The sequence below is a fragment of the Melanerpes formicivorus genome, unplaced genomic scaffold (assembly GCF_026170545.1).
Source record: "Melanerpes formicivorus ecotype bairdi unplaced genomic scaffold, bMelFor1.0.p_v2 SCAF_5, whole genome shotgun sequence".
In the NCBI taxonomy this organism is placed as follows: Eukaryota; Metazoa; Chordata; class Aves; order Piciformes; family Picidae; genus Melanerpes; species Melanerpes formicivorus.
In genome coordinates, this window is record NW_027142357.1 from 8,327,353 (window position 1) to 8,355,182 (window position 27,830).

General features: G+C 43.1%; 1 protein-coding gene across 2 annotated transcripts in view; it reads right to left on the reverse strand.

Annotated features, from left to right (window-relative positions):
• HECW2 (HECT, C2 and WW domain containing E3 ubiquitin protein ligase 2) overlaps window positions 1-27,830 on the reverse strand; it is a 159,998-nt gene that overhangs the window by 62,046 nt on the left and 70,122 nt on the right. The window contains exons 1-2 of one of the 2 annotated variants that reach the window (XM_068137986.1): window positions 20,012-20,356; window positions 13,294-13,401 (exon numbers count right to left, since the gene is read on the reverse strand). In XM_068137986.1, coding sequence (XP_067994087.1) covers window positions 13,294-13,401; window positions 20,012-20,051 — 148 coding nt within the window. In that variant the 5' untranslated portion in view covers window positions 20,052-20,356. Of the gene's footprint in view, window positions 1-13,293; window positions 13,402-20,011; window positions 20,357-27,830 lie in introns of those variants that run through there. The other variant, XM_068137985.1, reaches the window with a different exon arrangement.

Here is a 27,830-nt window from a genome sequence, read left to right on the forward strand (position 1 = left end):
TTATTCAGTCTGTTATCACTTACTATCTTCTCTCAATTCATCCCTTCTGAAAAGAACCTAACAGCTGAAAGGTTATCACCTGCTGCTTCTACCCCCCAGACAGTCCTGTATGCGGCTGGTGACAGAAGAAAACAGCGAGTCAAAAAATAGACCTGATAGTCCCTTTCATATAAACTGGATTTTTAAAGAAACTAACCTTTGGTGCTAATTGCTAGAATTAGATAAGCAGAGCACTTCCAACCACAATGTGAGGACTTTCTCCCATTTTCCAGGAGTAGCAGCAGCATTGATTTAATTTGGGCTTTATACAGCACTACTCAGAGGGATGGCAGACCTGCTGTAAGCACTGCATCAAGGGCATTAACACAAGAGAAGCTGTACTTTAAATTCAGCATGAAATTGAAAACTGGGCTGCTCATTGCATTCATGCAGATGTGCCAAAGGGAGCAGGGGTTTGCCAAGACTGGATCTTGTACACAGCAAGAACACAATCCCTTCATAGGATCAGACACAGCCAAGCCATTTTATTCATGGCTAATAATGCTAGAAACTGCAGTTAATAACAGTAGAAGGCATTTCAGAGGAAGCCTGTCAGTCAAAACAGCTGAGGATCTAGTTTTTTGACATTCTTTGTACTATGTTATTGGATAAAATGTTTATAGCAAGTTTTCTTGATGATTACTGGACTCCTGAGTTCCAGATAGACTGAGAATAGGGATTTGGCCCTGCTTCCAACAGAACACAGCTCAGCCTACTACCTATAACTAAGGCCCTACAGACACCTGCGGAAATAAGTTTAATTATCTGCACGCAGGACTTTAATATTCAGACAGTTGTGTTCAGTACCAGATTAACACACAGGCCTCCTGAATTGCTCCACACTGTAAACTGAACAACACTACATGTCACCTTCAGGATCTTCCCTGTTTCTTTCATTTCTCCTATGACCTTGCTTTCATGTGTTTCCTTTAGGGAAAAAAAACCCTGCAGTTCTCTCTTTTTGTTCCTACTTCTGTTCCCCTCAACAAATGAATTAGCTTTCTTTGTATGTGATCTGTAATGGAAAAGCCAACAGCAGTAAATCCAGCAAGGGAAAGACATCCTGTAGCTGACCACAGGACTGTTTGCTGTCTCATTAAGGAAAAATAGCACATGTCAGATCAAAAAGTGTTTTTTTTTTTGGGAGGGAGACATGACTGTACTTAGCTCTGTGTTCTTGATGTCATACATGTCCCACTGTCACTGACATTCCTCCAGTCATCATACAGACACCAAGACAGTCCTTTGTCATTTGAAAATAAGATAAAAATGAAATTGAGATATCTCTGATTCTTGAAAAGTCATTGCACAGTCATATAAAAAGTGATATACCTGAACACTCTGTAAAACCACAATGCCCTTTAAAAGCCAAGAGCTGGTATCATTTTATAACCAGTTTTACAGCTCAGGTCCATTATATAAAAATGCTGGAATTAAGCAAGGTTTCTGAGAGTCATGTATTGACATTTGAATTTCAAAAGAACCCCAACATGAAATTACAGTGTTGTGCTTCCCTCTGTGGACTATGCACTCCTGCCTCTGAAACAACAAGGAGATCAGCTTACACCAAATAACAGCATGCATTTAAAACATCACTAATTCCCCAAAGTCCCTCCATTTCAACTACCTTCAACTACTAACACTTCCCATCAAAAACTTGCTTTAGGGTAGAAAGATCATCAGAATACATGAACTTGGAATGCATAAACACATGGTCATAACCCTAGAAGAATGTATTCTTTCCAGGAGACTGATAAATCAGGAACATAAATGTATGTCCTGTAAAAACAGGGCTACAAAGATGCTGAGGGACCCACAGCATCACTGTGAGAAGGAAAGGCTGAAAGCCATGGGGCTGTTTAGCTCAGAGAAGAGCAGCCTGAGAAGGGATCTTCTCAAAGCTCACCAAGAGGTAACGTGTTGGGGGCAGACTTTTGTCAGTGGTGCCCAGTGACAGGACAAGGGGCAACAGGTACTAACAAGAACCCAGGAGGTTCCATCTGAACGTAAAGAGAAACGTCTTTCTTGTGAGGGTGCTGGAGTCCTGGAGCAGGCTGCTCAGAGAGTCTCCTTTGCAGAGATTCCACACCTGCCTGGACATGTGGTCCTGGGAAACCTGCTGTGTCTGGTCCTGCATTAGCAGGAGGTTGGACTGGATGATCCAGAGAGCTCCCTTCCAACCCCTACCACACTGTGTGATTATTTGTGAAATGAAACACTTATATCAGAGGTGGAATCCCACCACACTCCACCAAGAAGGGATGGGCAGAGACACCTCCAAAGGACACGTTAAATTCTAGCTGGGATGTAATAGTCTGGGGAGTCAAAGAATGCTTGTGGTTAACCATACGGGAACTGCACAGCAGCTAATTCTTTCTGCACACTACAGCTAGATGCTAGAAGTCACCAGGGCTGAATCCATGGCTCTCTGCAGACATAAACACAGATTCATAGAATACCAGGTTGGAATGGACCTCAAGGATCACAGAATCATAGGATCATAAAATCAGTAAGATTGGAAAAGACCTCAGAGATCATCAAGTCCAACCTGTCACCCAACACCTCATGACTAACTAAACCATGGCACCAAGTGCCACATCCAATCCCTTCTTGAACACCTCCAGGGACAGTGACTCCACCACCTCCCTGGGCAGCACATTCCAATGGCAAATAACTCTTTCTATGAAGAACTTTCTTCTCACCTAGAGCCTAAACTTCCCCTGGCACAGCTTGAGACTGGGTCCCTTGTTCTGACACAGGTTGCTACCCTTCAGGTAGTTGTAGACAGCAATAAGGTCTCCCCTGAGCCTCCTCTTCTCCAGGATAAGTCCAGCTCCCTCAGCCTCTCCTCATAGGGCTTGTGCTCCAAACCCCTCACCAGCCTCGTTGCCCTTCTCTGGACACCCAGTCTTTCCTAAACTAAGGGGCCAAGAACTGGACACAGGACTCAAGGGGTAGCCTAACCAGTACTGAGTACAGGGGCACAATGACTTCCCTGCTCCTGCTGGCCACACTATTCCTGATACAGGCCAGGATGCCATTGGCCTTCTTGGCCACCTGGGCACACTGATGGCTCATGTTCAGCTGGCTGCCAATCAATACCCCCAGGTCCCTTTCTGTTTGGCTGCTCTCCAGCCACCCTGACCCCAGCCTGTAGCACTGCTTGGGGTTGTTGTGGCCAAAGTGCAGCACCTGGCACTTGGACTTGTTGAATGTCATCATGTTGGACTCTGTCCATCTGTCCAGCCTGTCAAGGTCTCTCTGGAGAGCCCTTCTACCCTCTAACAGATCAACAACTGCTCCCAGCTTGGTGTTATCTGCAAATTTACTGATGATGGACTCAATCCCCTCATCCAGATCATCAATAAAGACATTGAACAGGATGGGGCCCAGCACTGATCCCTGGGGGACGCCACTAGTGACTGGCCACCAGCTGGATGTGGCACCATTCACCACCACTCTCTGGGCTTGGCCCTCCAGCCAGTTCCTAACGCAGCACAGAGTGCTGCTGTCCAAGCCACAGGCTGACAGCTTGGCCAGGAGTTTGCTATGGGGGACAGTGTCAAAGGCCTTGCTGAAGTCCAGATAGACTACATCTACAGGCCTCCCCACATCCACCAGGTGGGTCACCTGATCGTAGAAGGAGATCAGGTTGGTCAGGCAGGACCTGTCCTTCCTAAATCCATGCTGGTTGGGCCTGATCCCTTGGCTACCCTTCAGGTGTGCTATGATTGCCCCCACAATCATGATCTGCTCCACAATTTTTCCTAGCACTGAGGTCAGAGTGACAGGCCTGGAGTTTGCAGGTTTCTCCATCCAGCCCTTCTTGTGGATGGGCATCATATTGGCCAGTTTCCAGTCATCTGGGACCTCTCTGGTGAGCCAGGACTGGTGGTAAATGATGGAGAGCAGCTTGGCCAGCTCATCTGCCAGCTCTCTCAGCACCCTAGGATGGATCCCATCTGGTCCCATGGACTTGTGAGTATCTGAGTCGCTCAGCAAGTCCCTACTTCCTCATGGATTTCAGGGGGATTATACTGCTCCCTGACCCTATCTACCAGTTCAGAAGCCAGTTATCCTGAAGTTCTCCTGCCTTATGGTTGAAAATGGAGGCAAATTTCGTTACAATGTTCCCCTCCAGGTCCAATAAAGAGTGGAGGCTCTTCTTGCCCCTCTTTTTAGCATTAATATATTTATAAAAATGCTTTTTATTAGTCTTTCACAGAAGTGGCCAGCTTCAGTTCTAACTGGGCCTTTGCCTCTCTAATCTGTCTCCTACATGATCTAACAACGTCCTTAAACATATCACAAGTTGCTTCCCTCCCTTTCCAAAGGCAATACACCTTCTTTTTTTCCCCTTAATGAGCTGGCTAAGCCACTCTCCATCATTTTTCATCAGTCCTGGCTCACTGGAGAGGTCCCAGAAGACTGGAAGCTGGCCAACGTGGTGCCCATCCACAAGAAGGGCCGGTTAGATGAGCCAGGGAATTATAGGCCTGTCAGCCTGACCTCAGTGCCAGGCAAGATCATGGAACAGGTCATCTTGAGTGCAATCACACAGCACTTGCAGGATGGCCAAGGGATCAGGTCCAGCCAGCATGGATTTAGGAAGGGCAGGTCCTGCCTGACCAACCTGATCTCCTTCTATGATCAGGTGACCCGCCTGGTGGATGTGGGGAGGCCTGTGGATGTAGTCTACCTGGACCTCAGCAAGGCCTTTGACACCGTCCCCCATAGCAAACTCTTGGCCAAGCTGTCAGCCCATGGCTTGGATGGGAGCACACTGTGCTGGGTTAGGAACTGGCTGGATGGCCGAGCCCAGAGAGTGGTGGTGAATGGTGCCACATCCAGCTGGCGGCCAGTCATTAGTGGTGTCCCCCAGGGATCAGTACTGGGCCCTGTGCTCTTTAACATCTTTATTGATGATCTGGATGAGGGGATTGAGTCCATCATCAGTAAATTTGCGGATGACACCAAGCTGGGGGCAGGAGTTGATCTGCTAGAGGGTAGAGAGGCTCTGCAGAAGACCTTGACAGGCTGGACAGATGGGCAGAATCCAACGGCATGAGATTGAACACATCCAAGTGCCGGGTTCTGCACATTGGCCACAACAACCCCATGCAGTGCTACAGGCTGGGGTCAGAGTGGCTGGAGAGCAGCCAGGCAGAGAGGGACCTGGGGGTACTGGTCAATGGTAGGCTGAACATGAGCCTGCAGTGTGCCCAGGCATCCAAGAGGGCCAATAGCATCCTGGCCTGCATCAAGAACAGTGTGGCCAGCAGGAGCAGGGAGGTCATTCTGCCCCTGTACACTGCACTGGTTAGGCCACACCTCGAGTACTGTGTCCAGTTCTGGGCCGCTCAGTTTAGGAAGGAGGTTGACTTGCTGGAGCGTGTCCAGAGAAGGGCAACAAAGTTGGTAAGGGGTTTGGAACACAAGCCCTATGAGGAAAGACTGAGGGAGCTGGGATTGCTTAGCCTGGAGAAGAGGAGACTCAGGGGTGACCTTATTGCTCTCTACAGCTACCTGAAGGGAGGTTGTAGACAGGCGGATGTTAGTCTCTTCTCCCAGGCAGCCAGTACCAGAACAAGAGGACACAGTCTCAGGCTGTGCCAGGGGAGGGTTAGGTTGGATGTTAGGAAGAAGTTCTATACAGAGAGAGTTTATGTCCCTCTCTCTCCTCTCCATCTAGTTCAACCTTTAAGAGTAAGAATATAGCACACTGTCAATCTGGGCCCTGAAACTGTCCAATGTAGGGGAATCCATTACCTCCTTTGGGAGGTCATTCTAATATCTAATCATCTGAATGGTGAATTTTTTTTTCTAGTATCACGTCTAAACCTCTCCAGTAGCAACTTGTACCTGTTACCCCTTGTCTTTACCATGGAACTCTCTGTAAAAAGGGAGCCTCCCTCGTCATGATAGCCACCCTTCATGTACCTGTACATAGTTATGAGGTCTGCCCTAAGCCTTTTCTTCTAAAGGCTGAACAAACCCAGTTCTCTCAGCCTTTCTCCCTGTGAAAGGTCTTCCAGTCCTCTCATCGTTCTTGTGGCCTTTCTCTGGACCCTCTCCAGCCTGTCTTCATTCTTCTTGTGTAGTGGAGATCAAAACTGTACACTATAGTCAAGGTGCAGCCTGACCAGTGCTAGCAGAGTGGGAGAATGACATCTTTATCCCTGCTTGTGATACCCTTACTAATGCAATTCAGCATCCTGTTCGCTTTCTTTGTCACCACAGGACACTGTTCACTCATGTTGAGCCTTTTGTCCATCAAGACCCCCTCTTCACAATGCTGCTCTCAAGCCAGGTGGCTCTCAACCTGCATTCCTGAAGATGTGCTCTCCAACAGTCAATGAGGAAATTGCTGACATCCCATGTTCTCATGCTTTTCAGATGAGTTTATGCTCTGCAAAATGTGTTTAAGGAAATTTTGTCACCAGAACAAATCCAAACAGTCATATGCAGGCTTTACAAAGCTACAAAAGGAGATACAGTGCAGGGAAAAGGCACTGGGTTAAACCCCAGTTTTTCCCCAGATGAACCCAAATACCACATGGACTGTTACGCAAATTTAGAAGCACTCTGCACATCCTGCCAGCTGAATTACTCCTCCTTAGCTTGATAGTTCAGTGAACAGAAGCTTTTTCGTTTGGGCCTTTATCATTTTATTCTTTGCAGCACTTTAAGCATGTACCTTTCCAATTAGTTCCTGCTGGGAAGAGCACAACATAGCAAGCAGCAAGTGCTAAAGCTGGCTGCCCCCAGGTACTTGTGGGCTCTCTCAGCAGGTATATCATAGAGCTTATTTTACAGAAGAAACTACTAAAAACACAACACTAGAAAGTGACTTCAGCTGACTTATAAAACCCTTTCTGTATGAACTGGGCTCAAGAACATTAAATACATGGTCTCTCCTCATCTAACCTGCTTCAAAAGAAAGGACTTGGACAAATGGTTGCTGACGTAACCATCTACTGCCAGTCCTGCTTGCTTTGCTGTCCAGCGGATGTTCTTAGTTACAGCAACAAGCATGGCCTATTATATTCCAGTTTGGCAAAGCACAAAATGTTAACCTTTAAACCAAAGACTGGGGGTATTCTGTGCTTAAGGAAGTCAACAAGGCTCAGCACAAATGTAAAAGTACAAGACCTGATCTTGCTTCAGTTATTTGCACTACTCAAAAATAGCTGTTAAGACATGAGAGCTATAAATAGCAGAGTAACAGAAGTGTTTCTAATGCAGAGATTGTGTTTATAAATAGGGTAGGGACAATAACCACCAGTCCCCTGACAGACCACTGGAAGGGCACCGTTGAATGGCCCTACAGAGACACATGTTCCAGCTCAGAAAAATTCCATGTGAGAAAACCATGACCTTTACAGAATTTAATTTAAATGGTCAAAACACCCATAAAACCTGGGTAGGAGTAATGAACTACGTCACTGCATAATTAACATTGACCGCTTTGGTCAAAACCAAAAAGCACTAAACTTTGCTCTTATCTCTAATAATAACAACTCTTTGCTACAGCAGCTCCTAAATGCTAAAAGTACATCAAGTTCAATTACTAAATTGAGATTTTATTCTTTCAATTATCTATTAGCTTTATTAACAAAAAGGAAGCTGGGAGTTCATTCCACTAGCTACAAAGTATGGCATTTTCAGTCCCAATACACTGGGTTTTTTCAAGGTTACCATTTCAGAGTCATAAAACAGTTTGGGTTAGAATAAACCTTTATTAGAATAAACCAAACCAGGTTGGAAGAGACCTTCAAGATCATCGTGTCCAACCCATCAACCCACCCAAACAGCTAACCCATGGCACCAAGCACCCCATCAAGTCTCCTTCTGAACACCTTCAATGACGGCGACTCCACCACCTCCCCGGGCAACCCATTCCATAGCGCAATCACTCTTTCTGTATAGAACTTCTTCCTAACATCCAACCTGAACCTCCCCTGGCGCAGCCTGAGACTGTGTCCTCTTGTTCTGGTACTGGCTGCCTGGGAGAAGAGACCATCATCAGCCTGTCTACAACCTCCCTTCAGGTAGTTGTAGAGAGTGATAAGGTCACCCCTGAGTCTCCTCTTCTCCAGGCTAAGCAGCCCCAGCTCCCTCAGCCTCTCCTCATAGGGCTTGTGTTCCAAACCCCTCACCAACTTTGTTGCTCTTCTCTGGACTCGTTCCAGCAAGTCAACATCCTTCCTAAACTGAGGGGCCCAGAACTGGACACAGTACTCGGTTGGAAGGGTCCTTGAAGATCATCTAGTTCCAGCCCTTGTCATGGGCAGGGACACCTTGAACTAGACCAGGCTGCTCAAGACCCCATCCAGCTGGCACCCAGTTACTAGTGGTGTCCCCCAGGGATCAGTGCTGGGCCCCATCCTGTTCAATATCTTTATTGATGATCTGGATGAGGGAATTGAGTCAGTCATCAGTAAATCTGCAGATGACACCAAGCTGAGGTTGATGTTAGGTGTGGATGTTAGGAGGAAGTTCTTCACAGAAAGAGTGACTGGCCATTTGAATGGGCTGCCCAGGGAGGTGTTGGAGTCACCATCACTGGAAGTGTTTAGGAAGAGATGGGATGACGCACTTAGTGCTATGGTTTAGTTGATTAGATGATGTTGGGTGATAGGTTGGACTCGATGATCTCAGATGTCTTTTCCAACCTGGTTAATTCTATATTCTGTAAATTTCTTCCTAATGTCTCATCTAAATCCAGCTTCTTCAGTGTGAAGCCTTTTCACTGAGAGGGGTACTGAAAAGAAAGAACTCCACACACAATCTCCTGTGTAACAAGCTACTGGTGTAATGCAAATGCACAGATTATCAACTTTTCTGAATACGTGCCACAAACTCAAGATTTTAAGCACAAAGAGGATAGCATCTGTGCAGTCCCTTCATCCAAACTGGTACAGTCTGGCACCAGAAGTAATTTAACCACAAACATCCCAAGGGTGACTTGGAAATGATTGATGTGACAAGACTGGCAGTCTGGACGAATCCCCACAGCTGCCACTATGCATTACTGCTCAAGACAAAGCCACAGCATGGGTAAGGGGATGTATGAAAATCAATGTATCTCTGTGCTGCTCACAGCAATGGCTGTGACACTGAAAGTTACACATGACAACAAGGACTTTACACTACAGGTAAAGTACCATCATTGGAGGTGTTCAGAAGGAGACTTGATGGGGTGCTTGGTGCCATGGGTTAGTTGATTAGGTGGGTTGGATTGGTTGATGGGTTGGACACGATCTTGAAGGTCTCTTCCAACCTGGTTTATTATTATTATTAAGTAGGTGAAGATGTTTCTTGTAAATACTGCGATTAATGCACAGGGGAGAACTTACAAATCCAAGTCCAGTACAGTCTCAAAGGAGGTTCTTGGCCTAGACCTGTACCAATAAATCAGACGGGACCACACAGGAACTTGAATGCAAGCACAGGACCATACATACTGCTGAACGGTATGCATCCCTGACACGGGGAAGGTTGCTATGACACTTCCTCCCAGCAGCAGAAAATAGCCCCTGGCCTGTCTTACCTACTAGAACATGTACAGCTGTAAACTTCTGGGTGCTTGGCATATGGAAGAGCACAAACACCAATCACCCATCGCATGACTGACTCTACAGGACCACCTACCCATGGCCCCTCCAACATATATAACACATATACTGCAGAAAGCTGACTGAGCAACTGCATTTTAGAAACAAGCAGCAGCTTTTATCAAGCAGGATGTCTTACAGCCACCTCTATTATGTCAATAGAAAACTGCATCTTGGGAATATTGATGCTCATATTCACCTTCTTTAAATTGACTGAGTTCCCTTTCATGATTATGTGGCACTTCTGCTCCTTTTCCAGGGAAACCTCTGTACTGGTTGTCATTCACTATCCTCAGGTGACAGCGTGAAGACACCAGCTGTTGCAATGGTGACCTGCACTCTGCTTTGCTATTCTTTCTCCTTTGCATATTTTTCCCTCAGCAACTCCCCTCAAGAGGCTGGAATACATTAAGTTAATCTCTCATTATTTCACTATTAATACCTTTGATTCTCCCTTCTCAGGGTAGAATCTACAGAAATTTTTGTGTTGATTTTTGTCTAAAGCAAGTGAGAGTTTTCTTTGATCATCTTTGGTTTGCTAATTTGGATGCTCTGGGGTGAACTAATGTATAGTTTTAGTATGATGATGAGGCTCTCCCTGCCCTTTTTTCCTGCAGGTTGCTTGATTTGAACAGAGCAGATGGCAAACTATGGCTTTACATGTTATTTTCTTGGGAAATATGAAATGCTGACTCCATAGGGAGGATTTTAAGAGGAATAAATGGAATGACTGGAAAATGGAGTTACTGAGAAACTTGGGAAAGTGCTTATCCAAGGCCTGTCTTGAAACATCAGCTTAAATTCCACATGCTCATGGAAAACTGGCTTCCCAAGTTAAGGCATAAGATGCTTTTTTAAAAAGACACAAATCTGGGGATTGCAGAAGGAATCCGAGGGCCAACCCAGCTGACACCATGAGATCTGTTTGCACAGGGCTTGTTAGTGATGACCTCATCTTCTGTACTTCACCCTACAAAGATCTCAGATGAATGGTGACAAGACATGTGATGTCCCTAACCTCTGAAACTGCTAGAAAAAAAACCACAAAGTCTTTGGGACAAGGTGAATGCTGTCTGATCTCAACTCATCACTCAACATTAGCAACTTCCATTCGTTTCTGGTGAAAAAGACAACTTCAGGCTAGTTTGGACTGTAAAACTTAATACATTATTGTAATTACTCGATGTGACCCTCTTAATGAGCTTCAGCAGTCCTTGCTGCCAGAGCTGGCTCAGGATGGACACCAAATTTAGTATAAGCCAGCACATGCTCACAGGCTACACTGGAAAGTATGTGCCCCGCAGACAGATGGAGCTACAGTTGTCCTCTACTTGATGCTGGTGAGGAATTTCATGCCTAGCTTTGGATCACTAGGTTCAAGAGCATGAAGGAAATAGAGAGGTAACACCAGAGGACTATGAAGACGATTGAGATGGAAAAAAGTTGACATATAACAAGAGGCTGAAGGAGCTGGTCTTTAGTCTGAAGTGGAGGTTAAGGCAAGACAAATATTATAAACTGAACTCTCTCCAGTTCTGCCAGAATAATTTTTAAAGGGTCAATGGCCTTAAATTTAACTCTTCAGATTGGATGCCAGAGAAACCTTTTTAGCTAGCTGGTGCTTCAAGAATTCAGGGGCATTACTACTAAATCTGGGACTGTTCTCCAGTTGCTCCTTTCACTCCCAGAGAAGCACAGTCAAGCTGCTAATAATCTGCTGCAAGTCATTACTGCGAAGAGTAAATATGACAAATTCCTAATACTATGATCTGTACCTCATACACTTTGCCTCTTAGCAAAGGTATTTCTAAGCACAAAAACCCTACAAATGTAAAGTTATTTCTAAAACTTAGAAAATAATGGCAATTAAAGCATCAGAGAGAACTTCAATAATCAGACACATATTTACTCTATCTCCTAGTTTTAAAAGTGTCACCAGAATTTAGTTAAGTGTTTCAGTACAATTTTTGGCCTCTCACTATAAACACAAATGTCACTGGTGACATATTTCTCTGCCACGCTCTGTGCTATAGCAACATATGCTCATATACATTCCTCTTCCCCGGTCTCAGCTGCTGCATAGCTGCTTGTCTCTTGTTCATTGCACAGCAGCAGAACTGCTCGTGAGCAGAGCTATTCATCACCAATGAAACATGTATCCTGCACTCTTCCCATCAGCTGGTTGCTAAGTACAGCTGTTGCAAAGCCAGTGGCAGCTGATTTTAAACTGCTCATTCTTGAAGCACTAGCCTATGTTACTCACATAAGTAAAAATGTTGTTGACCAGCCTCAGCTAAAAGATAGAGAAACTTCCTCAAGTTAAACTGTCCATATTGGCAATACCACCAATAGTGTATGTACAAGGAAGATGAGGCAATGAGCTCTTCTGACATCTGCTTTAATATACCCCTGTCTTTGGCACCAGGAAAGTTAATTATCTTGTTCTTTATTATTTTCTTGGCATTTATCTTCAGATCAATAATTTTTTTCCTGTAATGAACTCCTGGAATTTTATTTTAATTTTATCCTGAGAAAGCTTTTTTTGTCTTTGCTAAAGACATGTGCTGCATAATGCAAAGGGTAAATTGCCAAGATTCAATAATGAGCTCTAGAAATAAGAAGTTTTAATAACTATTTACAGCACAGGGTATACGGCAGCTCCTGAAATACATGTATTGCTGATATATCAGTTAATTATAGTAAAAACTTCTGCCAAGACCTACAGTTAGCAGCACTGCAGCACACAGTCAAGGAACAGAGTGGGAGGATTTTTTACTGATGAAGGGAGATTCATTGCTGTGAGGCTAAACAGGTGGTAGAGCAGCTCACAGCTCTTCTGGAACTGATCTCCGCTTTGATGCTTGGCATACCAGAGCTTCCAGCAAGCTCTGACACAACATCCTAGGACCTGAGCATCAATTTCTTTAGGGGATCATATACCTTACATGGTAAGATATCTCCTTTTTATCAAGAAGCAAAACCAAGTCAAGGAATAATAATCATTTTTTACAAAGCAAGCATGCAGCAGAGTAGGTGAACTTCCTGTAACTCCTGGCTGCCTAAAGCTTTCCAAACTGGGAGAAAAAGAAGTCTTCAGCTGAAGACTTTTTTTTTTCCAGTCATACAGACTCAGTATTTCAAAATCAAATCACCCACTGGATTTTCTCAGTGCAACAAAACTTCAGCTGAGAAATCCTGATGTAACTGGACAGGAGGCTGTCACTTCCTAGAGACAAAGCTGACACTCAGAAACAGCAGCAAGCACTACTAGCTTACTACCTTTTCCTTCATTTACAACTCATGTTTGTCCTGCTGAAATGTTAATCTTCTTGGGAAGGGACTTCATCTTTCAATACATATGTGCTATAGGATACTGTGCAAGGGAATTTCCTCCTCCCTTGAACTGAAGCATGCTGCCTAGGAACATTCCTGGAATACAGATGTACAGCTTAGCTCAACTCCATTTTTATCATGCCCAGCAAACATACTGGGAAGTGCTGTCTCTTAGAGCAATGTGGTCAGGTTTTTTGGGCTGTCAAAGGAATTGACAAATTGTGTATCAAATGCCATCCTGTTGACCTGTCCTGACATAAAAGTGCCTTTCTTTTGGATATGGGGTGAATAAACAGGTACTCACATTCCATAAAATAGGGGCCAGGCTCAATTCGCCACACAATTTGTCCTTTCTGTGTGCCAGTCACTCCTCGATTCTTTGAATCCCAGAAATTGGCTGGAGAGTTCTCATCTGAAAGAGGAAAGAAAAACTCATTTGTTCAAATAGGCTTTATACTTGCAGTTTTCTTGGTTTGTTTACTCAAGACACCCAGACACAGAAAATAACTTGGGTTAAAAAAAAAAGTTTTAAAAAAATCAAAATGGGAAAAGATTTTTTTTTACAGTTGACAGATCAGCTTATGCAGACTGAGCAGACAGACATACAGCCAAAGTAATTACATGGTTTCCTGTAAGAGGTGACATGCCAAGGTAAAGCATTAAATTCACAAATTTCCCAACTCAACAGAGGTGCTACGGGGAGCATACAGCTGAGTGAAACTTACTGACAACAGAGTTACCACACCAACTACACAGCAGTCCTGCTCTGTGATGTGAAGATCTAGCACTCATTCCCTAGCTAGGAAGGTTGGAATTACAACTAGTGGCATCAAGATTTACTTCAGTTTTCAATCTATTGCTGTGTTTTAGAAACTAGAGGGAATGTTTTTATACACACAGCAAAAAATAGCACTTTCGGTTTCCTAGCAGGCACAGTGTTCATTCTTACCAGTGAAGCTGAGACAGAGGCTCAAAGCACAGAACTGACACCAATATACAAGTGAGAGATTCAGCAAGATACATTCAAAGGAGAAAACAGAAAGGCAAATAGTTAATTGTCTGCAGATTATTTCCCCCTCAAACTAAACTTTGTGTCCTAATAACAAACACTGGCCCTGGGTCTCTGAGTTTCATTTACCAGCTTGTATTGAGGCACCCAGGATGTAGTGTGAACAAAAAAACAGAGCAAAAAGCTGTTTGACAAGGCAGAAAGTTTAGTTACCATGACCCAGAGGAAGCTAATATAAATCTAGCTTCACTCTTTGGTAGAGGAAGCTCTGCAGAAGTCTGCAGCATAGCATTTTAAACTACAAGTGCATTTAGGCAGCTGTTTCTTAATTAGGCAATTAGACCTGCAACCACAAATACAACAACATCTTGCTTGCCAGTGGTGCTCAATATCCCTCAGTCTTAGTTTAAAAAAATGAAGAAATCCTGTTTTATTACCTACACCGGAACAATCGTTACCTACATTCTGCAATCTATAAGAGACTTCACCAAGGACTCAGACCTCTGTGGCTTATGCTCCCTTTCCATCCAAGCAGCTTTCCTTTGTACTTTGGTAGGAACATAAATGACAGAAACATCACCTGCATTTACATATGAAGGAATAATAAGCAATGCAGCTTTCCTCCTTCCATCTTAAAAATAGAAACTTACACTAAAGCTTCTTGTTCTCTTTTCCATTCTCACTGCTCACCTCAGTGCATGCACAGTAACTCTACTGAATCACAACTGGTGCAGTCCATACATGCAGCTCCCACCAAACCAGCGACTGAAGCACTACCAGACACACACTAGACTTTTGTGAATAAGTTCGGCACCCTCTCCACAACCTGAAAGAGCTCTAGAGAGTCAAGAGGCAGCTGTGGCAAGGTACCAACACTTTTATGCCTCCAGGCACAAGCAACACAAAGCATTTTTAGAAAGCTGCAATTTGAACACCTCAACATCATGATGAGTCCAAGCTAGGTTCATAATTACCTCCATGATAACATGAAGGGACAGGAGGGTTCTCCTAATACCTGTGATCTTCAAGCATATAATACTCTCAGGCCTAACTTTTTGCGTGAAATCAACATGGAAACATAGAATACACCAGGCTGGAAAGGACTTTTAAAGCTTATCTAGTCCCACCCAGCTGCAGTCAGCAGGGCCATCTGCAACTAGAGCAGGCTGTTTAGAACCCCAGACTATCTGACCTGGAATGGTTCCGGTCATGGAGCATCTACCACCTCTTTGGCCAGTGTCTCACCAGCCTCACTGCAAAAAATTATCTACTCTAAATCTCCCACTTTTACTTTAAGACCATCACCCCTTGTCCTGTCACAACAGGCCCTGCTAAAATGTCTGCCTCCAGCTTTCTCACTGGCCCCTTTAAGTAATAAAAGGCCCCCAAAAGGTCTTCCTGAGCCTCCCCTTCTCCAGGCTGAACCCCAACTCCACCAGCCTTTCTTGACAATAGCACATAAACTGCATACAGTGCAGCACACAGGCATTAAGAACTTAAAGCCTGCAGAGTTATTCTTCATTACAGCAAAAAACTTCTAAAGAAAGCTGTATTTCATCTATGTGTTTATTTCCAAGCTTTAAAAAGAGGAACTCTGAAAGTACAGACCTTAAAATCATCCCATAGGCCTGAAAACACCCACAAAACTCAGCATGTGGTTTGCAAAGACACTCTAATCAAAACAAAACACTGCTGACTTACTTCTTCACTTTCTGTTTTTTCAAAGGTGCCTTCCTAACCCAAGGCCCCACTATTACCTTCCCCAGACAGAACTCTGGGAAGCCATGTGATACACAGCTTAACTCCCAGCAAATCTTCAGTAGTGCCTAGTTTGGTCCACCACACACCCAAACCAGCACTACCAGAAGCAAGCAGATACTTTAACAATTCCAGAGTTATCTGAAACAGGTAAGTCTGAAGTTTTTCAGTGTTTTGGTTAAGCCTAGGTAAATGAAGATTTATTACATGACAGAAAAACACCTCCCTGAGCATTATCTAACTCTTCTGGATTTCTGTATTTAATCAACTGGAGAAGCATTTGTTCATAATCCCAAGATATATGGAGTAGTATAACCATATACATGAAAACTTTTGCTTTTGTTCAACAAATCAAGGAAGTCTGAAGCAATAAAATACATATGCTTTTAGCAGTGAGATTCCCAACAGGAGGGCACAAGCAGCTGTTGTTCATTTTCTAAGATCAGTAACTAAAAGTACATGGTAAATTGTACAGGGTCATTCATGAGCTTCAGACATGGTCCTACATGAACCGAGTCTCAAATTCTGAGCTGACACTTATATTTTACTTACACCTTATTTCATAAAATCCAGCATTTAACAAAGTGGATTTTCAGCCCCGTCATAAAAAGTCTCTTTAGCAGCAGTGAAGACAAAACCAGCGATACTCTGCCCACAGGCACACTGCCACTGCAACAGAAGGTGGTGGAGACAGAGGGATCAGAAGTGCTGACAGACCACTGCATGTCAGCGATTGTCTCAAATATACAGGATTTAGTTTTAGAGAGCTTTGATTTTCTTCTGAAACAGATTTTATCTCCTCCCCTCCCCCCTACTTTTATGATGTTACTTACACAGGGGGAAAAACAACATTACTAAAGCAGATGGAAAGATTACTTCAAACCTCAGTTTCTGGACTTAAATAGAAAAAAAAAATAAAAATAACTAAACAGAAAAAATATTAAAAACTAAAATTAAATAGCATAGAAATATTAAAGTACAGAATATTGCCAAAATTTGCTTCTTAACACTGCAGTAAAATAAACAGTGATAGTTTCAGTAACATTCATCTGTGATTAAAAAAAAGTATTATGGAGCATAAAAAGCAGTATCAGAATTGCCACTACCTTGTCTCTTCTCTTTCCCATGGCTTATATATATATACATGCATACACATGCTAATATGTATATATTCCATAGGGAACATCAACTCTAAGCAGTTCTAGTCCCCTTTTAGCACAAAATTGTTGCTGTTTGGGAAACTGGAGGCTGTGCCAGAATCTGGGCCAAAGAGTAGATATAAATATCCTTTCCCAGAACATAAAATATTCAACAAAATACTGTCTTACTGCATTATCTTGCCCAGTGAGTCCACGCTGCTGAAAGAAAGAAAACAATGCAAGCTGCACAGTATCCTTCTGCACTCAGTAAGTTGTAGACACAAAATGCTACAGAAATGAATTTATTTCTCCGACCTGCAATCCGTGCACAAATGAGTGTACATGAGATGTACATGAAAAGTGGGTGATTATAAACATATTACTGTGTGGAACTTCACACTGACTAGTGCTCCTTGAAACCATGGTACAGCAACATGTTCTGAGCAATGATGGTGTCTTTAAGCTACCTGCTAGCAAGGACTGAACTTTTTCTCCACTTTCAGTCTTCACCAAAGTCACAACACCCTTTAAGCTGAACAGCATCTATAATGCCCACAGCTTGTGCTCTCCATGTCAGCATTGCAGCTCCCACCCAATGTCCACAGTTCTGCCCTGAGGTGCCAGTGAAGGGGATGCAGCTCTCGCTGGCAGGGCTCAACTCCATATGGCTTCTTCATATGCAAAGCAATGCAGCAGTGTTGGATAAATGGATGAGCAGTGCAAAGGAAGCTTACAGAACTGGACTGCACAATAAATCACAGGCATAAAATAATAAGAGCCATCAGAAGCTCCAATATCCCCATGAATTTTCTGAACAGGGAGCCCAGAACTGGATACAGCACTCAGTCTCATCAGTGCTAAGAAAGAGGAAGGACCACCTCCCTCAGCCTGATGACTAAGGGTCTTCCAGCAGGATAGCCAGCAGGTGGCCTGGGTGCATTTTTGTTCCTGTTCAACTTGTCCACCAGGATCTTCAGGTCTTCTTCTGCAAAGCAGGCAGTCAGCTCCCAAGCCTGCTCTGGCATCAGGGATTATTCTTCCCCAGGGGCAGGACCTGATATTTCCCTTAGTACTCCATGACATCCCTGTCTGCCCCTTTCTCAAGCCTGTCTGAATGGCAGCACAACCATCTAGTTTATCAATCGCTACTCCTAGTTTTGCATGTTGTCAAGTGTGAAACCCTTGCTAAACCACTATCTGGCATCAGGAGTCAGGAAACTTCTGTGGACCTAACAATTTGTTCTTGGCATCTTACTGCTTTCACTATTTCTGTCTTAAACTACCTGAAATTCATCACCTTACAATCATCTTGTGCAGCTTTGAAAACTCCAACCAATCAACCAACATGCAGCAATTAAAACCCAACAACTGCTACACATTAATACTTAGATAGTCCCACAGAGCGAGATATACAAACCACTGCTCACCTTCTGGTCCCAGGTTCTCTGGTTAGTCATGCTAGGTTATATGATAAAATGCTTGCCTCCATAGAATACAAAGAGGTTTTAATCTTGAAATTCAAACCATTACAGAAGTCATAAACTTCTAGTGTGGGAACATCACAGACTGCTTACTGCATAGGAAAGAGACTGAAAGTCTCCTATAGCAATCCAAGAGCTTCAAACTTCTGCATTCTGATCTCTTCTCTGCAGAGCTCAGAGAGAGAGTGATGCTTAATGGATCCCGAATGTCCCTGAATGGTTTTAATTATACCCAATGTTAACATTTTAATCTTTCACTACCAAATATGGGTATTCCAGTTTGCAGCTCCTGAAAAATCTGTGCAGCTCAGCTTGGAAAAGATCAGCTGTGTTGGTAACACCATTGTATCCCTGACTAATTCTGTGGTCCTTGTTTGGGATTTACATCCCAATCTCCATTTTCTTTCCATCCCTTTCTGGAAGATGTTTTACACATAATCTTTTGAAGTGCTTGTGTTGTTTATTCTTTATTGAAATTTTTAAATGAAGCTCAGCTTGTTGAAGTGCTGATTTCCACAGTGGTTTAGGTTCCTTTCAATAAATTATTGGGCACTGAAGCACATGTGTGCTACGCAGCCAATTATTAAGACAAGTGTTTGTAGTCAGCCCAGGCAAGCTTATAAAGCATCAGTCCAAATGTTATTTTTCTGACTGGATACTGTATTGCAGTTTGTGCCAGGAAAACTGGAAGGCTGGTAGATAGCAATGTTACATGTAGCTTTGTCTCAGGCTGAGATTGGTGATCTGCCAGCAGCTTCTCTCATAAGCATACCAGAGAGGATGGTCATTTTGTAGCTATTTTCTTCTGTCATTTCACTCAGTCTTTAAAAGGAGTGGGTTTGTAGTTAATCTGCATTGGCAGATATTTCTGAACTTCATTTCGAGCCAACCACCAGAAGATCTCTAGGGTGGCATTTCCCATGTAGAACAGAATCCTGATCTAGGTGCATTTTACTGCACAGTTCCCAAAGCCTCAGTCCAGGGGCCAAACGAGCACACTTTGCTTTTTGGTGTGAGCAGACTTTTCAAATAGTAAAGCAGAACGGCAGTAAAACGTACCATGAGAAACAGCATTCCAGAGTGTACTTACTATGGACTGGGAATGTCTAGAACACAAAATTTTGCATAATATTTCACTTTGGTAACCTCTAATTGTACTGAAAGACACCAAAACCCCCAATAATCCATGGTTAATCAATAAAGTAGGACAGTATTCACTGAGCTAATGAACTTCTCCTTTATATCCTTATGCTTAAAAGCAAATGAAAACTGCATCAGGACACATTTGAAGGAAAAGACAAGTTTTACCACCCACAGCCTCACTCCTTCGCTGGAAAGTCAGTACATAAATGAACAACGTCAAGGCAGAGCTTCTACTGCAAGCAATAATGATACCAAATCACATTTGGTAACCCATTGAAAATACAGTACCCTGCAGTTACTGCCACACAAACACATCTTAACACCCAATATACAGCTCATGTCCTGTTATTTTCAGGCTCCCCACCTCAGTCTGTGAACTGTTCACAGGCTTTCCAGTGGAACCAAAGCATTTCTCATGGAAGACAGCACTAGTATTTGCATCACATTGCTGACATAAAAGAGCAAAAGCTTAGTTGCACCTTCCAGCCTTACCTGGCCATTCCAAAGGATGTCTGTGGATCCTAAACTGCATTCCTCCATCTGAGTCCAATTAACAAACTGAAGAATCAAATAAATCAATGTTTTACAGGATGGATCCTGAAAAGAGCATCCCCTGTTCCCACTTGCCAATGGTGTTTCCTACAAAAACCTTCTGGATCCAGCCTGTGCAGCTCAAGTTTGGAGGCTTTAGCTCTGCGTTAGCACTATTGCATAAGCTCAGCTCCACGAGGCGCGTCTGTCCTCTCCCTTCCTCTTGTCATTTGAAGGAAAGGGTTTCAGAAGGATGTTCTCCCAACTCCCAGGCAGTTTCTAGCAGTTACAGACAATCGTCTGCCTCTTCTCCTTTCATCAAGGGTTTATCTTGGTTCAAACAGCCCCTCCTTCAAGCTCAGCTATTTGCAGCCACTCCCCTCCAAAGGGTACAGGATGCAGAAGCCCCATCCTCCCTCCACTTCCTTCCTTGCCTTGTCCATGGGAGGATTCCTAAGCACAGCCACAGCCCGCAGCGTGGGGCTGGCTGATGTGGAGAGTCGTTAAATCCTCGAAATGACAGCAAGGCAGCCACAGCAACCAGCACAGCGGGAGCTCCCTGGAAGCGCTGGCTTTTGTTTACTCAGGAGCCCACTCTCCCACAGGACTTCCCTGCAAATCCAGTTACTGCAGAGGAGGTGAGACAGCCCCAAGACGTTTGGTTGGGATGCAGCTGCCTTGAGCCCAGTATAACTCTGCACTGGGCACTCCTGAGCAGGAGGGTAAGCAGGTGTCAGAGCACTGCAGTTACTGTTGGTAAATGCCACCTCAATGAAGAGGCTTAGACAAGGCTCCACATTGCTAAGCGCTACAACTGCTCATGAGCCCGCTGAGGGATGCTGATGGCTGACCTACAACTCTTTCAATTTATGGCAAGGACCCAAACTGTGCCAAAGCAGCCCCAGTACTGCAAGAATAAAAAGAGTACTTAAAAGTATCTCTGCAGATGAAGTCCTTCACAGCACACATTTAATAACATATATGCTTGTGGAGCAAAAGGCTCAAGCTCTCGAAATAGATCTTGTTTTTCCTAGCGATGATCAGGTAACAAAAGTCCCTCTTACAAAAATATTTATCCATACTTGGCTTGAAGACTTTCAAAGAAATTAAGGACTCTCTGGTAATGATGAACCAAAAGTTGAGGTACAATTTTCCTGCGGCACCTCTAAGAACTGTATTTCTGAAGAGCAGGAGGAGAATGAACACCATAACTGGACTGCTGCAAGAAAAATATCAAATGCTGCTGTGTGCTGAACATCTCAAAGTTGTTCTTCCTTGAATGCCAACAGAGCAACCTACCAGAAAGTTGAGAAGAACAAAATACTTGCTAACCTTAAAAGCTGCCTAAGCAGCTACTAGATACTTCTACACATTCTCGTAGTACTTCCTAGTACTTCAGAAAACTTGCATGGTAGTGAAAACATAAGACAGAAATCTTCCATCTGAGAAAAGAAAGTATTGGAAGGGTTTCAAAGCTGTATGGATCATAGAATCACAGAATGTTCAGGGCTAGAAGGGTTCTCGAAAGATCATCTAGTCAAACCCCCCTGCCAGAGCAGGATCATCTATACCAGATCACACAGGAATGCATCCAGGTGGGTTTTGAATATCTCCAGAAAGGGAGACTTCAAACCCCACCCGGGCAGCTTCACCCTCACAGTGATAATTTTTTTCCTCATGTTTACATGGAACTTCCTATGCCTCAGCTTCCACCCATGTGGTGCTGTGGGACAAGACTTAGTGCTGAATTGGCCATGTTGGGTTAACAGTTGTATTTGATGATCTTAAAGGTCTCTTCCAATCAAAACAATTTTATGATTCTACATGTCCCCTCACATGAGGGGATATTTCAAGTCATAGCAGCAGCTCAGAGGATAAGTTACCTAGAACGCAGGATAAAGACACTGAAAAAAAGATACAGGTAGTGTTTTCAAACATACAACACAGTACAATGGCAGGAATAAATTTGAATTCCACTTCTCTGTACTCCAAGTAAAGACATCATTGAAATTCAAAGCATTCAAAGACAAAAATAAATCCTTTCACCCATCTCACTGGCAAAAATTCAAGAGCATTAACAATAGGAAGGAAATGACCTCAAGCTTAACCTCTTTCCTGAAAATCTTATTAATCCTTCTCCATAAAACAATGTGCATTTCTTTCCCACCTACACTTCAGGTTTCAGACGTGTCAGCCTCACAGTACCAGGGCTCTGTGCAGCATGGGCCACCAACCAACTGACCAGGCTGGCCTGGAAGGCAGATCCTACACAAGTACACAAGGCTGTAAAGCACTGTAGGAGACTGGGTACTGGCAGAGAGGCATATTGCTAGACATAAAATGAAGTTACAGAGCCATACTGAATGAACTCCTGACGGATGGTACAGCATGTCCTTAGCCATAAAGGCCATCAGACACCCATCATATTGCAGGAAGGTCTCTATATCTTTACAAAAAACTCATGAAACATCTACTGCTGAGTTCACTGAGGCCCAGCTGGCTGTATGTGATGGAAAATACAGTGTGGGACACTTCCATCTTCTCCTGAAGGAAGCATCTTACAGCTGAGGCAAGAGCTGCACCACTTCTGATGTCAACTCACAATGGCGTCAGCTGCTGATGGTTCAGGGCATGTGACATCTTCAGGAGATGGAGACAGCCTGTTTCTCAGGAGGAAAACCAAAAGCAGGGCCATCAGGCAGGGAACAGCTTGGAAATACAGATGTAGGCTACCAGCAGCTACTCAGGTAGGACCACACTTATACTTGTACGCTAAACTAATTCAGTGGGCTATCATATTGCAAATATTAGAGAAGGAGAGAAAAGTTGCAAGCAATATATTGAGGAAAAGGGAAACCTGTCTCTCTCCTGTAGCATCCCCCTTGACACATAATAAAATCTTTTGGTTTTCACTTTTCCAGCACTTTGCTGTGTCTCATACCTTGTTAAAGCACTGATAGAAATCCATCTTCTCAATAAACTATGATATTCAGTCTCCCAACATATCCCCAAACTCATCCTACACTTGTAGTCTACACATTCCCATAACCTTGCAATTTAAACATGATCATCTCCTGCTTTTAGGAAGTACCAGAACAACCTTAAACTCCTCCATCTGTACAAGTATGCTACAGGCCTGTTATTCTGGGACAGGACTGTTCAGCACATCTAGAAACATGAGCTATTTTTTCTAATTAACTCAAAGGGTCATTTGGGGAGTAAATACTGTCAGAGCTACATTTATAGGAAGGGGGGAAGGCAAGCTGTATCTAAGTTTTTCTGTGCCATATTTAATCTGCCAGTTTGAGTTTATTGTGGAATGGTTTTCATCATTTTCCTTCTTGATCACAACCTTATATGGTGTCAGATAAGCACTCCTGGCACTGCATGAGCTGCTGAGCATGCTGGAACTGCACACAGAAGAGGACTGCAGCTTCCCATGAGTAAAGGGCAGGCACTGTTATCTGTGACCACCTTCCCAGCACAAATCTCTGCCATAAAAACTAGAAAATCTAAAAAATGTATTCCTACTGTGGAAGACATGATTCCAGCAGAGCTATACTTATATCAACAGAGCCTATCCTGCCCCCGGATACATTCTGTTGGTAAATAAACATTACCAACAAAAGCACAATTTTGCTAGTGCAGCTGCAGGCATAGAGAGGCCTTTCTCTCATAGGGCTGACTATATGTAATCTACTAACCAGTGGAAAAAGTGAGGGGTCACTTATGTCATGGCCTTCATGCTTGGTTTTCATGGAGCAGCAGCATCTGGTCATGTATGTAGATACCTAATGCAGAAATTGTGGGGTTTGTTCTGTGTTTGGCATTTTCAGATCAAATGTTTCTGAAGTGGAAACCCCCTTGGGAAGGGCCGGATGACTACAGCAGCTCTGTTGAGTCTCCTCTTGGGGTAAGAAACCCCATCCCTTTCCAACCTTCACAGCCTTGAAATGTATTTGGACAACCCCTCTTCTGCAGTAAGATTGTTGTTATAATTCAGGCTGGTGCTGCCCTCTGATAACAGGACACATCTGAGAACTGAAGTAGTCAGCCTAGTTAAAATTTGGGCAGCAAAAAAAACTCATTTGGGCTCACACAGGAAAGCAGACCAAATGATGCAATAATCTCTTCTCTAGTTAATTTTTATAAGATTTAGGCTCATTTTAGAACCATTACTAGCTCAGAAGCTAACCTTAAATACACTTTACTTCACATGCAATCCCTCCTGTAACTGACTTACCCTCCAAAAAGAGGGTTTTTTCTTGTGGAACTGTCAACGGAGAGGTCTTAAAATAGCAGCAAGATGCCTGTGTGCTATTTTTACTTTTTTTGTTGTTTGCAAGTCTAAAAATACAGCACCATTTTGAAGCATTATGAAATGTACATCTGCTCTTAAAGATCATAGCCACCGCTGAAGTGCACACGTGTAAAAGCCCAGTGGGCTAGAAGAGATTGTTAAAGCACAGGCACGTTGCTCTAAGCCCAGAGTAGCTTTTGTTCCATTTACATTTAGGCAATTTCAAAATCAGAAACCAGCAAGTGAGTATTTGGCAACCAAAGCCCACTGAAACACTTGGCTTCAGCACTGCGCTTCTCCAGCAGTGTGCCTCCACGAAGCACAGTTACATTTATTACCAGCATATTTGCTATTATTGATCTATAGTTTGCACAGATCATTTTCAAGTTTACTTCTTTCCTTCTTCATCCTTCTGCTCCCTTCTTTTCTCTCCATCGAGCAGAAGAAGCATCCCCACTTTATATGGGATTTGCAGCAGTACAGGTGCATAATAAAAAAATCTTGTCAATGGTAATATGGAAGCCCTAAGATGTATCTAACTCTCAAGCCTGTTGCTACCTGCATAATAACCTAGATATCTTCCTCTCCTATTTAAGAGCCCCCCCCAGCCCTAAATATCAGCAGCCATCATATTTACCATGCCCAACAACTTAGGAGTGTTTTAAAAATTCACACACAGTTTACACACTTTTTCACAAGGATTTTGCCTATTTCCTATTTTCCTATTTCCATCCAGTGGTCCTAAAATCGAGATAATGGTATATTATAGGAAACTGTAATGTATTAACAAAGCTTTCACATTAACAAACTTATTAGGTCAAAATCTTCATCTGAGAGTTGATCGTCAAAGCTGCTGGAAAGCTTTAGTTACCAATCACAGTAATCACAATAACTTTAAGGTCCCATTCTAACTTACTCCAGCGATACAAATTGCTCAGTTTCTGCAATTTTCTCCTGCCAGAAACTGCCCTGAATTCACTGGTGCATTATTCATGTGATGGGCTTTTTTTCCCCTGTTCATATTCCAACAGACCTATTACTGGCAGAAATATTTACATATTAGCAAGTGTTAGGAAACAGAATCATAGGCTGTGAGAGACCTTTAAGATCATCGACTCCCACCATTAATACTACCAAGTCCACTGCTAAATCATGTCCCTAAGAACCATGTCTACACTTCTTTTAAATCCCTCCAGAGATTATGATTCCATCACTTCCCTGGGCAGCCAAATTTTTCCAAATGCCCAACTCATTTTCCATTACCCTGTCACTTGCTACTTGGGAAAACAGACCAACACCCACCTCATTACAACCTTTCAGGTAACAGTAGGGAGCAAAAATGGTCATAAAGGACCAAGGATGAGCTTCCTCACTGAAGATCAGGAAATGCCACCTACTGTATGAGCAACATCTTGACCAGCAAGAGTTACAAATACCTACCAACCACAAGCAGCTTTACCTGAAAAATAATTTTAGTCACCAAAATAAAGGAATCTCCATCAGCACAAGAGCTGTGACCACTCAGAAAGAGCTTGCACTTCTAATCCTCAATTCATCTCACAACTACCAATGGAAGAGGTGCTGATGTAAAAGATTCACTCTATCTCTAAAATTCTGAATAAATTCTGGGAAAAAGATCTTTACTTGGCTATATGCAAAATGCCAGCAAACAAAAACTCTAGGTCCAGTAAATAGATTTATTTTCTAGAACTGAACAAATAGCATGCAACTAACAAGATGTGTACCTCCTTCTTAAATTCCTATCAAGTATCCTAATGAACTTGAATCTCATCTGTGGGGAGCTCTGATGTGTGTGAGGTGAAGAAAGTGCTTGTAGATGGCACATTCTGCTGACAGCCAGGAAAATAACTGCCCACATAGGCATACCCTCCACCAGTTACCACAAGTGGTTTTTTAGTGCAGATGGAAGTCTGAGCCAGGATCACTGAACACTTTCCTTAAGATATCAAAAAACCAAACCAAACCAAGCCAAACAAACAAAAAAACCCCACACCTGAATGCATCACTATAAAGGTAGTAAAATGCAAGAGCAGAGAACATTCAGAGCCACAGAACCAACATCACCCAAAGAGCTGACCCAGCCTTTGCACACCATGATCCACCAGCTGCTTTTACAGCCAGCCATGGGTGGTTTTACTTTGCTTTTGGCAGCAAGTCCCACCTTCAAGTTTCCCAAAGCTTCATTTTCTTTCCTAGAATGAACCAGCATGGAACAAAGTCAGTGCCAGGCACGCTCCTTGGAGGTTCATTTAACCACTCAATCACTCCTCCTGCATTTTTTCTGCCCTTGTTTTACCTTTCTTTTTTTCTGTGTGTGTGTGTGTGTGTGTGAAAGGATTATTTATTGCTAGGGATGAGGGGCTAAAACATAAAGCCCTAAATGCAATACACCCACAGAACAGAAAAAAATGCCCAGAAAAAGGAATTTTCCTACATACAACAGCTAACATCCAGGGATTCAGGAGGTTAGTTTGGGGTTTGCCTTCTTGTATGGCTGATGGTTTGACGCCTGAACTATTGTGATGGTACAAAAAAAGCTCTGGATTTCCAGCAGTATGGCATCTTTCAACACTGGGTGGAGACAACAGATTCATCTCTGAAAGGAAAGACTGCCTTCAGATTCCTCAGCTTCACTTTTGATTACACTTGGTTATTGCTTGCAGTTTCTAATGATGTATGATCAATATTCCTCAGCTGTTCCAGATTCTGACAGTCACAATATCAGCTAACATTTTATTCTCAGTTTTCAAGTCCATTCCCATGTCTAATACAGAAACATTTCTAAATGTGTGGTTTCTCCTGCCAGTTCCAAGTCATTACTCACTGCCTTTTAGAAATCCTTCTAGCTTCGGAAAGTTGTCAATAAAATATGTCTCTGCAGCACACATCCCCTCAGGATCTTGTGGGATTTAATGCTCCCTTGGCAGCTGTTATTTTTGAAGTTTATCTTCAATATTATGAGCTGTTTAAGCAGGAATGCAAACTACCCTATTGTTGTCATCTGACACTAATAGGTTTCTGAGGGAATTTATTAGAAAGTCAGAGAGCTTGTTGCTTTGGAAATCAGGAGAATATTTGTATTTAAACAATATGCTTTCATCATACTTTGACTTCTCAGTAATCTATACCAAATCAAGGTACCAAATGCTTCCCACTTATGCCTCTATTAGAGAGTGAGCCAATTAACAATGATACTGTGGATACTTCTGCATAAACCATTTCTCATCTCTACAAACCACATAACCTCTAGCTTAAGTAAACAGTAAGGACCTGATGTTTTATTTGCTTATGTGTAAGTTGGCTAAGGCATGCAAATGGCTGATAAGTGATGCTGTGGAAAACCTAGAGATACAGAGCAATAATAACTCAGCATAAAGACATCCATGCAAGCTGTGCTCTAAGGAAGGCTATTAAAGGAATATGCTGAATCACTATTCCTCACTACCTTTGTCACCATCA